General features: G+C 37.9%; 1 protein-coding gene across 4 annotated transcripts in view; it reads left to right on the top strand.

Annotated features, from left to right (window-relative positions):
• Positions 1-15,550, top strand: part of LOC145769967 (eosinophil peroxidase-like) — a 45,003-nt gene that overhangs the window by 12,557 nt on the left and 16,896 nt on the right. For 3 of the 4 annotated variants that reach the window (XM_082581535.1, XM_082581537.1, XM_082581534.1), the window contains exons 2-12: positions 2,056-2,184; positions 3,978-4,072; positions 5,535-5,680; positions 6,527-6,658; positions 9,616-9,824; positions 11,031-11,185; positions 11,845-12,000; positions 12,356-12,446; positions 13,018-13,123; positions 13,501-13,665; positions 14,277-14,542. In XM_082581535.1, the coding sequence (XP_082437661.1) occupies positions 2,112-2,184; positions 3,978-4,072; positions 5,535-5,680; positions 6,527-6,658; positions 9,616-9,824; positions 11,031-11,185; positions 11,845-12,000; positions 12,356-12,446; positions 13,018-13,123; positions 13,501-13,665; positions 14,277-14,542 (1,594 nt within the window). In that variant the 5' untranslated portion in view covers positions 2,056-2,111. The remainder of the gene's footprint in view (positions 1-2,055; positions 2,185-3,977; positions 4,073-5,534; positions 5,681-6,526; positions 6,659-9,615; positions 9,825-11,030; positions 11,186-11,844; positions 12,001-12,355; positions 12,447-13,017; positions 13,124-13,500; positions 13,666-14,276; positions 14,543-15,550) is intronic. The other variant, XM_082581536.1, reaches the window with a different exon arrangement.

Genomic DNA, 15,550 nt, shown 5'->3' with positions numbered 1-15,550 from the left:
TAGCAGATATCATAAATCTTGTTGTCAGAGTTTCTCGAAATTTAATTAAAGCAGCAGATCCCTTTTTGTCATGTTTGTATTTCTTGTATTCATCAACCAAACGAATAATTTTGTTTTGGATATTTTGTTTTGTCATCAGTGGAATGCAAGCAGGCTGCCATACTTTTGCTGGACATACTGCTGTATCCCAAGCTGCGAGCTTCCCACTCTGGTGGTTACGAGGATTTAATTGAAGATGATATATGTATTTCTGAAGAACATCTCCAGTAGTTGGTCTAAATTGTCCTTCCTTAAAATGTTTTAAAGGCTGCAAATTACCAAGCAAACCACCATTGTTTATTTTACTCTTCCTCAGCTCCATGATGGATACATGAATACACACGGAATATCAGACAGCAGAAGTGTATACAATACGTTATATAATCATACAAGATACAAGTAGAAAATGCTAACTGATCAATAGTGAAACCTGAAATGCATTATAGAAGGTTATCGTTAAGTTCAGCTGACTTAATCCATTTTTTGCCACATGATTTAGATACATAGACTACATTATGCTGGGTGAGAGATGCTATTGAAATTGTGGCGGACTGACAAACAAACAAACAAACAAACAATCTTGCACTTGATCAGAGCTCTTTCCGAGCAATGTAGCGTGTATTCTAACATCAAGTGCAATGGGTACCCAGATATTAGCTACATTGAGATGATCGGTTCCACGTTATACTGTATATGACTCCAGGCATTTAACGTTTGTGGTGCCTAAGGAATACATCTCATTGTAGGAATGAAGCGACTGCGACAAAATCATTCATGCATGACTGTTGGTATCAATTTTTTAATAACTTTTTTTCTGTTGGTCTGAGACACTTTTTAATATATTTTTTGAACTCCTTACCCTCAAAAACCCCTTGACAGCAACTTTCACCATTTTTCTAGTATCATTTGGCAATAAATTAACAAAAATCAGTCATGCGTGACTGCATAATCTGGGTACTTAAACGGTCATAACTCTGGTACCGATTATCCAATTTTTATAAATTTTTTTTAAATTCTTTAGCAGAAGAAATGCTTTTAGATAATTTAGATATCAGGATACTAGGTTAAAAGTAAAGGAGTTTTAAAGGAGATTTTTGTAATTTTTATGAAAAGTTGTTGCTAAGCAACAGCGAATAACTTCCCAGACGTTGATCGAAAAAAAATTTTATGCATATTTTTGAAATCAGCATTGAAAACCCATGCAGAAAAGTCACAATATAGATGAAAACAAAAAAAAGTCCGGGGATTGGGGAGGTCTAACCGAGAAGCCAAAACTGAGGTTAAGAGTCTGCAGAAACCTTTTATTACTATATTAAATAATATGCTGAAATAGCCGCTTTTAAGGTGGAGAAAGCTTTTGTCAATAAATTTTACAAGTTTTTGAAGCTGACTGATTGTATTAAGTGCCATGTGCCATGTATGTGCCATGTATGTGCCATGTATGTGCCATGTATGTGCCATGTATGTGCCATGTATGTGCCATGTATGTGCCATGTATGTGTCAATCATGTATGTGCCATGTATGTGCCATGTATGTGCCATGTATGTGCCATGTATGTGCCATGTATGTGCCATGTATGTGCCATGTATGTGCCATGTATGTGCCATGTTCATTTCATCGTTCGGTTGCATCTTAAATGAAGGATCCTTGTATAACTTTCCATGTTCAATGACATCAAGAAATCGGAACAGAAGCTGATCTGCTTCTACATTTCACTCATAGTTTTTATTATTTTTCTTTCCTCGGCCCGACATGAGCTATTCGTGGATGCAATTCGTTTTACAAATTTGCAGTTTTTTGTAAAACATCAAACACAAAAAAGTTTGTGGAAGTAAATTCTCTTACAAAACTCAAGTGGTCTCGAAATTTTTGATGGTATTGTAGTTATGGATGATAATTTACGCTTCAAGATCATAAGATCGAATTGTTTTATGTCGAAGTGTTATTATTTTAGTTGCCTTCATTCACACTAACTTTTTTCTTGTATTTTATTGAATAAAATACTTTTTTTCTAGATAGGCAACAAATTCCAAGCACTTCCGTACATGTCCGAATAAAACATCAGACCAAAATGTGGTTTTCTTTTGTGATGCTCATATACGTCACACATTGCGTTGCTGCTTATCAGAGCATGGATGTTTCAGGTAAATACAGGAAACAACGTTCCTATACGTTGAATTTGTGTTGCTTGATAATTACTGTCAAAAAAAAGATCACGTTTTATCTTTGAGTTGGCGTACGTAGAGAACCCGATCCCTTTTTACCTTAAGTTTTTCTGTTGCCACCGTGCCAAAATTTTATTTCGGTCTCAAGCGCGTTTTAACGTTCGCGTTTTGTCGCTTTTCTTTTTTCTAGGCATCTGATCACAAGGTTGGTTGCACTCTTGTAGTGGCTGCAAGTGGGCAACCATACCCAAAATTCATCCCCAACAATGAGAAAGTCAATACTACAATTTACGAATTTTTACGTGGATACATATTTCAAAAATATAAAAATGTTTTCTTAACGGTTAAAAAAACAATCCACAAATACAATAAACAACAAACCATTTTAACAACAAAGTAGGGGTATGTTACTAGAAAACAAAACAACACTAAAAAATAAACGACGCACGAATAATGAACAGCTGTTAAACAATAACGTAACAAAGCACTTTCGAAGTGATGAAAAATCTCTTAAATGTTTTTTTTTTATTTGGCCGAGTTGTTTTTATGGAACCGAAATTTTTACAAGACTGAGCCAGAATTAAGTTCTTCTGTATTCATACAATTTCATACTAAATTTCATGTTACTCTCATAGTAATTTTTTTATACAGTATTTTCTTTTGTGTTTAAGTTATAACACAACAAACGTTGTCTTTATGTCATAAAAATGTCAATTCCCTTCCAAAACTCGACAAATTCTTATAGAAGAAAAGCAAAAAAAACAGCAACGTTTCTAAATTCTAGGCCAGGCGAAAAAATGTTATTAATTAAGTTTCTGTTCCGTTTGTAAAAAATCGAAACACCGATATTTTTAGAAACGGAAAAAACCCCCAAATTCCGGTGTTGTCGCTTCATAGGTGAACAAATTTATTTAGATTGTTCGCCGTCACGGTATCTTATTCTAAACTGCGTTATTTTAAACATGGATATTGTTACCCTAAAGAACTTGTGAAACTATATCTTCATTGCTTGTAGCGTCTGCGTGTTGGTTTTCAAGCCTTGATGACGACAATTGGGGAGAAGTTTGCCACAAGTTTTTTGCAAAAAATTTTGAAGCTTCCTTCATTGAAGAACTATTCGAGACGAAATGGACCAAAAACCTGTACCACAGAGTTTCATCGAACCGACATAAAAGGAAGCACAAAGCAACGAACCAAACTCTCGTTCCGAATAAAATTTTCACTGGCTCTGTGTGTATGCAACTATTCCAAGCGTAAACAACTAAACATGTCACCAAATTTTTCAAGAGCGTTTAGCAAGGTCATTTAATTCAAAATTAAAATGAATTTTGAAACTCTACTGCGCTTTGTTTCTGTTTGGAGATCACAACAAATTCAAAAATTTTGTAATTAAAACGAAATGCGTGAAGAGTTTTGCTTGAAAACATAATTCCCAACAACAATTTACGCCATGAACTTTTTTGTTGAAATAAAAAAATTTTTTTTTTAAATATTTTGTTCAACAGGCTTCACCATGTAACAAAGGGAATATCTTACACTGAAGAATAATTGCTTCAGCTGTGCTATCGTACTGTAAATAATGACCTTGGATTTTTGCCCGGAACGTTTTTCTTTTCCATTAGTATCACTCGAGCACGGATTACAGACATGACCTCAGCCGCACGAGTTCTCAATTTGACAAGTTGGACAGCACATGAAACGGCCAGTTGCTAATTAACGAGCAACCACGGGAACAATTTTTATGACGTTTTATTGTTTATGTTCATTCATAGGTGTATACGACGATTTCGCTCCGCAAGCGATGAAAGAAGCTTACCGGAATGTGAAGAGAGCTGCTAGAAGAACAGAGATAAAATACATGAAAGAGGTCAGCTTACAGTCTTTCATTACAGCATTACACCCAACATTGTCTTTGAGTCTTGAATTCCTTGTTTATTTTGTCACACGCTTATGTTATAAATCATGTTACTTTTGTTGACGTGTATTGATATTGTTGGCGTGTAGTGGTTCTTTTGAAGGTTTCTTTCTTCAATTTCGCCACCTAACAAATTTTGTTTTAGTCTAAATCAAGATAAGAAGGAATAAATAAGTTACAGTGACAAAACGGTACCCGGACATTTTGCCGAAAGACATTTTGCCGAAAGACATTTTGCCGAAACCCATTTTGCCGAAACCCATTTTGCCGAAAGGACTAAATGCCGAATGGACAAATTGCCGAAATTATACAAATGCATTATAATGTATTATCATAACCTAATAACACATAAATGTCATTCACAAACAGATTTCACTCACAAATTATGTGCGACAGCGCGTAAGTATCCGACAGAAGTGTTATATAAGCAAACGTCTAATACTGATCTCCAAAACCTGTGGAGACTGCATATATACTTATAGATGGGACTTGGTGTCACTTAAACTAATACTGATTTCTAAAACTGTGGGGACTGTATATAAAGCAATTTTTAGGCAAACAACAGTAGCAAAGTAATTACTACTTCAAAGCCACTGCTTGCATGGTAACGAGACTTGGTGTCACTTCAAAATAATTACCAGTTCAAAGGCACTGCTTGCATAGCAATGAGACTTGCGACTTGGTGTCACTTCAAAATAATTACCAGCTCAAAATCACTGCTTGCATAGTAACGAGACTTGGTGTTGCTTCAAAGTAATTTTTAAGCAAACAACAGTAGCAAAATAATTCTATTTCAAAAGCACTGCTTGCATAGTAACGAGACTTTGTGTCACTTCAAAGTAATTTTTTCCCAAATTGTTTCGGCAATTTGTCCATTCGGCAATTAGTCCTTTTGGCAATTAGTCCGTTCGGCAATTAGTCCTTTCGGCAATTTGTCCATTCGGCAAAATATCTTTCGGCATAATGTCCTTTCGGCAAAATGTCTTTCGGCAAAATGGGTTTCGGCAAAATGTCTTTCGGCAAAATGTCCGCGCACGGACAAAACAATACAACATACCGGAATCTAATTATTTTACGATAAAACTGAAGTTAGAAAGTTCTTTTAGCATCATTATCTTGATATTTTCAATAAATTTAAGGTTTGTTAATATTTATTTTCCCATATTAACAAACCTAAAACTTTTGAAAATATCAAGATAATGATGCTAAAAGAACTTTCTAACTTTAGATTTTTTGCATAAGCTTCTGTTCTGAATATATAGCGATGATAGTGTAATTGTAGAACTGGAAACGGAAATTAATTGAAAATCGCTTTCAATTGGGTTCAAACTATTTAGAGATATAGTTGTTTTGCCTAACGGGTTACTCCACCACTTCTTCACATTAAACATTGAAACAAGAAATCTGTTTCCAGAACATTTGGGATAATCCGATGACTCTCTTTCAATTCTTCAAACAACCTCCGAACGAGGAGACAATGCGAATGGCGATCGCTGGTGATGTGTTCGAATGTGCCCTAAACATGATGGAGAAGAAAGTCAGAGATGATCATCACACACGGTGAGACTCTATGCATCCGAAGTGTTCGAGTTCTACCCATCCGAAGTGTTCGGATTCTAACCATCCGAAGTATTCGGATTCTACCTATCCGATGTGTTCGGATTCTACCCATCCGATGTGTTCGGATTCTATCCATCCGAAGTGTTCGGGTTCTACTCATCTGAGGTGTTCGGATTCTACCTATCCGATGTGTTCGGATTCTATCCATCCGATGTGTTCGGATACTACCTATCCGTTGTGTTCGGATTCTATCCATCCGAGGTGTTTGGATTCTACCCATCAGAGGTGTTCGGACTCTACACATACGAGGTGTTCGGATTCTTTCCATGCAACATTCTTTCCATGTCTGTTTTGTTGCCTAATTGATATATGAATTTATGGAACCCAAAACGTTTTTTTTCGTTGAGATACACGAATCGTCGGCGGTTTAATGGCGCAGCGGGTAAGGCGCTCGCTTTCCAATGCAATCCTGGTTCGCCTCCCAGTGGTCGAGAGAAAGGAAATGGTCACCCTACTCTCGTTAGTGCCGATGGCTTAGTATAATGAGAACCTTATCTTCTCACTCCCCAATGCTTGGATTCAAGTATGGGACTCACTTTTACCTTTACCTACAAGAAACGTCAATGTCAAAGCAATAAAACCAAACCAAACAATATGTTTCCACTATTCCAACATTTTCCTAAAAAAGTAAACATCAGCAATTGCCTCAGTACAACGTTACTTGTAAGTTTCCAGACAGCAAGTCAGTTGTTTTTTACATTAATTTAACATCTGCAAACGTTGAATCAATATAAAAATTAACCGATTTGCTGTCTGAGTTTCACATTCATTTTGTCCTCTCTGCAGCTTCAAACGACGCGTGAACGCCACAGACTTTCTTACGCCCGAGACAATCGACCAGTTGGTCAAGTTTTCAGGATGCTTGGTGAACCGTCCGAACCCTGATTGTCCGAGCAATTGTTACGAAAGAATGTACAGGTCAGCTGCAACAAAGGCTTGCGATATGTTGATTGAAACAACCTAATTGACGCTTCAAGTTCTTGAAAACATTTTGCTGAATTAAATATTTGATTGTATTTTATCTTTTTCGTTTCCCAGTAGGATAGAACAGCAAACATAATTACAAGCAGCCTCGTTGTAACCGGGTTTGATTTCCTGTCCAAGCAAGTATCGCACCGAATCAGTGTCAGTCTCATCAACACAATATGCACTTTGCTATCGTAATAAAAACAAAAGTTTTTCGGGAGCCGATTGCAGCAAGAATTGACAGCGATAGACACGTATTTCGCCCATGAGGCTACTGGTGATTGTTCAGCTTTGTGCTGGCAGCTAGGATCAGTAGCGTACCTAGGGTATGGCAAGCAGGGCTCGAGCCATGGGCGCCACATTGATAAGGGCGCAAAAATTGGTTGGTGAAAGTTAAAATTTTCCGCTTACACTTTCTTCAAAATCTAATTTGCGCGCAATACAATACAAAGATCAAAAATGAGTCTCTCTTTTACTGTAGCCGTTGTTAAACAATAGAATTGTGACTTTGCAAAAGCAACATTGTGCCTCTCCTGGCTGATTTTGCGTTCAATCTGAAACAATTGGAAGTTTAGTAAAGTCGCTAAGCAGCGATTAGTTGAAGCTTTGAAGCAGCACCAGAACTTACTAATTCATTTTTATAAGAATTTATTTAAATCTAATTTGTTGTATCACTTTATATAATGTATCACATTATATTGTATCAAGAAATTAGCATTAAGGTATTATTGAGCCTATAAGCATGATTATATGAAATTTTGAGACCAAGAATTAGGCTAGGTATGATTTATTTTTACGTGCTGTGCTGATGGTGCTGCCTAGAATACAGTGATGTACGCGCATACAAAAAATATTGATGCCGTCAGCGTAAACGCAAACGTTCGAAAAACCATACGCCGTATGCATCAACGTAACTTGGAAAAAAAGTTGGCGGCGTCAGCGTCAGCGCATACACTAGCGTAAACTAATTTTGCTTGCTAGGTGCCAAACATTCACACGGTATAAACCACTCGAAACAAACAAGTTTTATTTTGAATTTCCACGAAGAAACACAAGCATCTGAAAGTGTTCATCTGACATTTTGGTGTGTTTTGGTTCCAATATGTCTTTGCCCATTGAAAACATTCTTTCAACTGCAGCGCTGGAAGGTATTGGCGTGTTGAAGCGAAAAAAATACATGAAAAAAGTATGCGTTGACGCTATGCGCTAAAAACCCGCAAAAACTTTACGGCGCAGCCTCAAGCGCAAACTATTCAAAAAAGTGTGGCCGCAAGCGTTAGCGTAAACAAAAAGTCTACGCCGCAAGTATGCGGCGTAGAATTTGTGGCGTATACGTACATCCCTGCTAGAATACCACTCAGCACTCTGAAGTTTTGAAATTCATTCTCAACTTCGCAAGCTGTGCTGTATGAATATACGGTACCGTACTTTTACCTAACTTACTCAAGTTATCAAACGGATACAATGAACGCAATTCGTAGTAGAACACATCATGTTGGGATTGGGAATGATTCGCTATCAGCTTCTTCAATCTCTGGTTAGCATACAACTCAACCGTCACAAAACCAACCGACATGCCAACAAATGTCGGCGACAAATTAAATTAATTCATAGTCTATTAGTTTTGACAAAATCTGCCAGACTTGGGTCGTTTTATTTTTATCCATAGTTATCCAAAAAAAAAACTTGTATCTATAGGTCGGTCACCGCTGGTTGCATCAACACAGCGCTCCATTGAGATGAATTTTAAGTAAGACTATACGTAAAAGACTATGAAAACATTTTTTTCCATGTAGGGCGTAGGCCTATAACCTATACAATAATTATAGAGCAAGTCTATTTTCTTAATTTAACTTTTACTTGCCCTTTTTAATTCCAAATAATTACAAAAGCAGACCATGAAACAAACCAATACAAAGAAATAGGAAAGTGGGGCTTAAGGGCAAAAGATGCAAGCAGCAGAAGCTGAAAAGTCAAGCAGGTTCTTCGCTTTAATTGGTTTGTAGCGGTAGGGCCTAATCTGTATTTAAAACAAGACCAGTAGCCTATGAGACACTAGCAAACAATTGACATTAACGATAGGCCTACATACGACAAACCAACGATATTAGCAAACAATAATAACTAGAAGGTCATAACCAACTTCTGTCCGATTATGTCCAATAATTTACTTGTTAGTTGGCTACAGTATACACAGCGTCAGATGAAAAACAACCGGAAAGCCGCGTTAGCTAGTTTTTATGTGGGAAATAACTTGGAAAGAAGACACAAAGCGCAGCAATCTATCAAATCGATAAGCTCCGTAGTGAGAAGCCTTTGAATTTGAACGTAATAAAATGGCGTTAACACATTTATTTTCTTCGTGATTTGTTCCTAAAAGACTTGTATGCTAATGCCAGCATTTGATGAATGCAAAATAGCAGTAGGCTATCATCTTTGTATGCAATATTGAACTTAAATTGTTAAAAAGGCGCATATCTAAACTTTGCCATGGGCGCCACTTTGCATAGGTACGCCACTGGCCAGGATGTTATGTTTCCATACAAAAGAAGAGTTGTACCTTTACAATATGTGTTTTGATGCACAAGTTCTCAGCGCTCTCAAGGACTCACCAGTAAATCCAATGCAGATTTTTGGAAAGGACCGAATCTTCATACCTCGTCATCATATTAACAATAGACACCTAGACATGCATCATAGCAAGAGTAGCAGTTAGGTTATGTCGACAAATTCTGACAGAAATTGGGATAAGGATTAACAAGCAATCAGTTGTAGTGAAGTGAGTTGAAGATGCAGCCGGCTTGGTTTTTATTTCAATTTCATGGATACAGTTACTGAAGAGAGAGACGAGATTTATTGATATTTTTATAGTGCTTGTTGTATTAAACGTGCATTGAATTATTTTTCAGAAGTTACAGCGGAATGTGCAACAACGACGCCAACCCATGGTGGGGTTCTGGAAATATTCCTCTCGCTAGATGGCTCCCATCTCAATACGAAAATGACTTTAGCACCCCCATTGGTTGGAACTCAGATAGATTATACAACGGTTATCAACTGCCCATCGTGCGGAAAGTCTCTAATGATATCGTTGGAACGAAGAATGAACAGGTTACAGGTCAGAAGGTCATAGGTTTGTTTGTCGTATCCAGGCTTACACCCGGTGAAGATTTAGATTAAGTGGACGGGAAGGCAAGGAAGCCAATCTTCGTGACCACCTTCAGGCATGCCTTTAAGTGTCTTAGTAAAGACACGGTCGCATGCTCTTGAGCGGTGTCGAGCCGGCGCCCTTTCGAACGTCGTTCCAAGGCTCTCACCAGTCGGCAATGCAGATCATAGGTCATTAAATAGAACGCAGATATCATGTCCGCCGCGATACCATAAATGTCTGCACCAATAGCTCAGTTGGTTGAACGCCTGACTTTGTGCACGAAGAAACTTCACGATTAAGCGACACTGGTTCGGCTCTCGAGGTGTGCGCTTGCGCAATCAATTTTAAGGTCTACTCTTCATAATCTCGATTTATTTCACCTAGTGGATGGATTAATTCACGAACAATGCGAAACTGGCATTAATTCACGAACAATGCGAAACTGGCAAGTATAATCTATCACAGGTTTTCAGTTCAAGGATGAAGTTTCAAACAAACCCAATCAAAATTACAATCTTGGACGTTTAAAACCACTCCACGTAGAATCATCTTTCACCACTAATGGATCAGAAAACATTGACACCTAATAGGCGGTTGGATGTTCATTTGTTGTTGTTTGGATATAAAACAAAACGTACATGAAAAAATAACAACATAAACATACAGTGTGCATTCCATGAGAGAGTGCGAAAGACCGTAGCCCTAAAATGACGTAGTGATAGCAATAATGTTGACGATACATGTAATCAACGATCACTCATCTTTGTTTGAGCAAACAATGGATTGCAATAAAAACATTATGACAACCTTTCAAACTCGGTGGTTTGCATCACAGAAGAGAGAATTCCCAAGTGACCAGTCAGATAGCCTACTTTGAGATGGCCTACTTTCTGGAGAATTTTTATCGTTGGAGAAGCACTGTACATTGTACAAATGTACAAGTTACTACAGTAGTAGTACAAACACAATGTGTGATTTTGTGCATTCGGTAAATACGGCAGAATATTTCGTAATTGTTGCATTGGTTTTACTGCCAGACTGTATCATGACTATCAACGTCATTTAAAAACGTATGATGTCATTTAATGAGTCAAGGTGTCTTTTTTTACATTTATGACGTCATTTAAACATTTATGATGTCATACACACGTTTATCGATTTGTTTACGTTTAGACGACGGGGACTACTCCCACATGTTGGTTGTCTGGGGTCAATACATCGACCACGATATGGATCTCACCCCCCAAAGTCTGAGCACCTCGACGTTTCAGGGGCTGACTGATTGTTCCCAGACCTGCGAGAACGAGCCCCCATGTTACCCTATGATGGTGAGATGTTGTGGCAGTCGTGCGGCGACCGCGTCGCGATTATTACGTTTTACAATTCGTCAATGTTTTGTCAACTTAAGTTTTCAGATGAAGAGAAAATTTCCGTAACCCACTTTGACCCAGTCAATCGACACCCGAGTGTCGTTGGGTTCAGCTTCACACTTTGAATCAACGCCAGTGACCCTAATTTTGTTTCAGCTTATAAAAAGTTTAAATTATGACTCGACAAAGCGGCATCGTCATATCTTGTTAGTCCAACGCACCTTTAGCGTTTGAACCTGTACCAGCAGCAAGATAGGATTCACAGGCTTGTTGACGCATTGTCTGGTATTTAGCAAAAGTTGTTATTACCACTTTGTTTGTTTGTTTATTGATCATTTTATTGTTATTAAAGATTTTTCATTTAGACATTTATTGATCTATTACTATTAGGGTAGTTATTAAGTGTGATCTGACGTGAACCTTGTATTTTCATTCCCGAGCTCAGAACTGAGTATGGGACTAGGTTTACCTTTAGTTATTAAGGTCATTTTAAATAATTTTTAACAAATAGTTACCTTGCAATATGCACAATCAATATGCAGCCACATCTACAAGTTTAAAAGCCGAGCATAAAATTTTATTAGTATTTTAAGTTGCTCATAGTAATCCATTCTTAGGTTCCTGAGGGAGATCAGCGGATAACCGGATCACGATGTCTTCCGTTTTTCCGTTCTGCATCCGTATGCGGAAGCGGAGATACGTCATCGCTCTTCCAGAAGCTCCTTCCCAGAGAACAAATTAACGCCGCGACGTCGTTTGTCGACGCAAGCACGGTAACAATGCAAGCGCTGTAACAATAGGTGTGTTTGGCTAGTCATTAGAACTGATGACACAAGCAAAGATGTCATTTGATAATAAATATAAGGAAACGCACAGTGAATGATTTTTCGTTTGACTTGGTTCAACGTGCAAAGATTACGGTGAAATTGTGCCACAATATTTTATATAGGACACTTACTGTTGAAACAAATCTGTTACTCCTACTGCCAAGTGCTCAAAAGGTTTGTTTCTACTTTTTTGCTTTTAGTTATCGTGAAGTTTGCAATTCCATGAAAATCCTGTCAAAGATACTTTTTACAATGAAGTAGTAGCGTACAGTGTAACTATAGATATCATTGCTGTTGTCAGGTATACGGCAGTACTGCTTCAATGGCTTACAATCTTCGTAATATTACGCACAACTTGGGCGAGATGAGAGTCAATACCCGGTACAAAGATGGTGAGAATGCGTTGAAAAAATGTAGGCTAACTAACACCAGATGTTGCAAAATAATTTCATAAGCTGGTGACGTCGATGATGACGTTTAATGACGATGTGGAATCGATGATGATGTCATAAGATTGATATGAACAGTTGAGCAGCAACAATAACACTTTATACAATTAAAGAGATAAGAACGAAAAGTACTTGAATCGCATTTGAAAAATATAAACTCGGAGCTCTGTAAGCAATTATTCCATGAACTTTAAATACCCTGTCACGATATTTGCACCAGGAAAACGTGCCATTGAAGATTAAACTATCAAACTTAGGTGCAGATATCTTGGCAATGTGTTAAGTGTAGGCTACATCAGATGTGCAGTGTACATATGCTTGGAATGCCATGAATTTATTTTATATAATGTGACAAGTACATTTTGTTCTCTCCTTTCAATTGTGTTGTCATTTAGGCAATGCTTTAGACTTAGAAACAGTTTCAATTTTATGTTTACAATGTACAATAACAACCAAGATCTCATCATCTTGAAACAAAAATACATTGTAGCGTCTTACAAACGATTATATTTAGTGAGTGGCCACGATTATCTCCCGTTCAACCCCAGTATGCCCTGCGTACAAGATCAATTTGATGTGAGTGGAGAAAACATTCCCTGCTTTTTAGCCGGAGATCCCAGGTAACCTAACCACCAGTTACTACTGGCCTGTGTTTTTCATAAATGAATTTATGAAAAAATCACTGATTGTTTGCATTTGAAGAAATGGGAGTATGAGCTATAGCCTACTAAAACACGTTAATGGCAGATTATTGTATTTCCTTAAACAATTGAAATTATACGTAAGTCTAATCCTGGATGTCATTTAAATTTACGTCAAGACATCTAAAGGTTTTGAATGAGTCAGGGTCAAGCGTTAATCACTAATTCAAAATCTTGAGAAGTTTCAATAATACCAATTGACACCATGAGCGCACCCGACATATGTTTGCAGGGATACAATTACAACCTAAACTTCAAAAATCTTCATAAATTGATGAGGTGCCATTATTCTTCAGGTCAAGCGAACATTTAACTTTGGCATCAATCCACACCATATGGGTCCGAGAGCATAATAGAATAGCAAGAGAATTAAGGAGGATCAATCCACATTGGGATGGGGAGGTTGTCTACCAAGAAGCTAGAAAAATTGTAGGAGCATACCATCAAGTCGTCCATTGGAAGTAAATATGAGACTTGTATATCCATGTGGTTAAGTTGTTAAAAAATTAAGATGAACTAGACTTTATTTTTGAAAGTTTATATTTTTATGATGCGTACATTATCTGTGTTAAAACACTTGGAATCAAATGCTAAATCAATCCTTTATTAAAAGTCAACTAGTTTATGTTCTACCGTAAATCAAAAGCCACCACATCATAGGCTACATACAGTACAGTGTACTGAGTACACGTAGGTCGAATATAGACCAGCAATAATGCTACAAGTGTGTGCCCAGTGTTGACTATAAAACTTAGCAACATGCCACGTCCAACCAACATTGCGATTGTCAGTTTGAATATATTCTTTCACTTCTGATGATCCCAACTGAAAGTGAAACAGCCTGAAAAGGGTTTTAATGAACAGTAAGGCAAACGCGGCAATTGTTTTAAAAAAATGCAAATGTAGTTTGCGTTTTTCTAGAACACTTGCTTTTGAGATATATCTCACATTTTTTCATTATTTAAACTGTAATTGCGATCGTGCCAGATGCTTATATTGTAGTGAATCATTTCGCTTTTATGAATTTTCTGACGTTTTAATTAACGTTAACTAAAACGTTATATTTTTCAAGACAATACGTGCCAAAAATCCTTGGGCCAAACGGATTGGCGCAGATGGGAGATTATGAGGGATACAAAGATGACGAGGATCCTTCCATATCAAACGTGTTCGCTACAGCGGCTTTCAGGTTCGGTCACGTGACTATTTCTCCTGATTTCCGGCGGTTGGATGAAGACTTTCAGGATCATCCGCAGTTTCCGAGTATCCTCCTCCACGAAGCTTTTTTCTCTCCCTGGAGGATTGTCCGCCAAGGAGGACTTGATCCCATTCTCCGAGGTGTGTATGGTCGATGTATGAATGTGAACTATAAAGACTTCACAAATGTAGATTCATATGACCTGCGTAAGCCTGATGCTGCGAGTTCGCTGTAGCAGTGGCAGTTTGCACTGGCCTAAGAAGAGCAATTCTTTAGTCATGTGCAATGCCAAATAATGATACGATTTTATTTATTGTCGCTCCACAACTGCGAGGGTCTTTTAGCCACAGGGCTCATTTTTAATTTTATATCAAATCTATGATGTCATCACATTATTGCCCGACTATTCTCACTGCGATATGCAAGAAAGAACACTATCGGTACCATTTTTAAAGTCTTCGGTTTGACCCGACCTGGAATCGAACCCAGATCTACCAGCCCTAGAGCCGAAGACGAAACCACTCGCCCACTGGACTGGTGGTTATTATAAATGGTATTGAAGTCAATGAGCAATGAGATCCTGGGTAATGAGAGCTGCAGTAGACCAATGGTTCTGAATCTCGGCGCTACTCCCCCTAGAAGGCGCTATTGAGTGCTTAGAGGGGCGGAAGTACTCAGGGAGCGCTATAGGTGGCGCCATATTCTGACAGTGAAACGATATTTTCCTCACTGCAAATTTGCCTTAATAGTTCTGCTAGATCACGATCGATATAAATTCGTGGTCTGTATTAGCCTACTAGCCCCATGGTAACTGCATAGACCCAGCTGGTAGATTTAGAATCTATAAGAAGCATTCTTTTATTGAATGTTCCTAATGTGATGTTTAACGCGCTTCATCTGATGTGATGCTTATATGGTCATGTCTTAAACCGATACAACTTCACTGCATAACTCACCATCTTCAGTACAACCCTTATATAATGGTGGGCGCCAGATTGTGGAAATCTCTGAAAAGAGGCGCTGGGAAAAAAAGTTAAAACCACTGCAGTAGACTGTATTTGCATAAGGTAGCAGAACTAGGTTGTTTGACTTTTAATAGAACGTTTAGCGACGTAAAATAAATGTAAAGATCCCAAATAGGATGGGAA

This window comes from Aplidium turbinatum, chromosome 5 (genome assembly GCF_918807975.1).
Source record: "Aplidium turbinatum chromosome 5, kaAplTurb1.1, whole genome shotgun sequence".
NCBI lineage: Eukaryota > Metazoa > Chordata > Ascidiacea > Aplousobranchia > Polyclinidae > Aplidium > Aplidium turbinatum.
The sequence above is the reverse complement of the archived record's forward strand: the minus strand, read 5'-3'. Positions and strand labels throughout refer to the sequence as shown.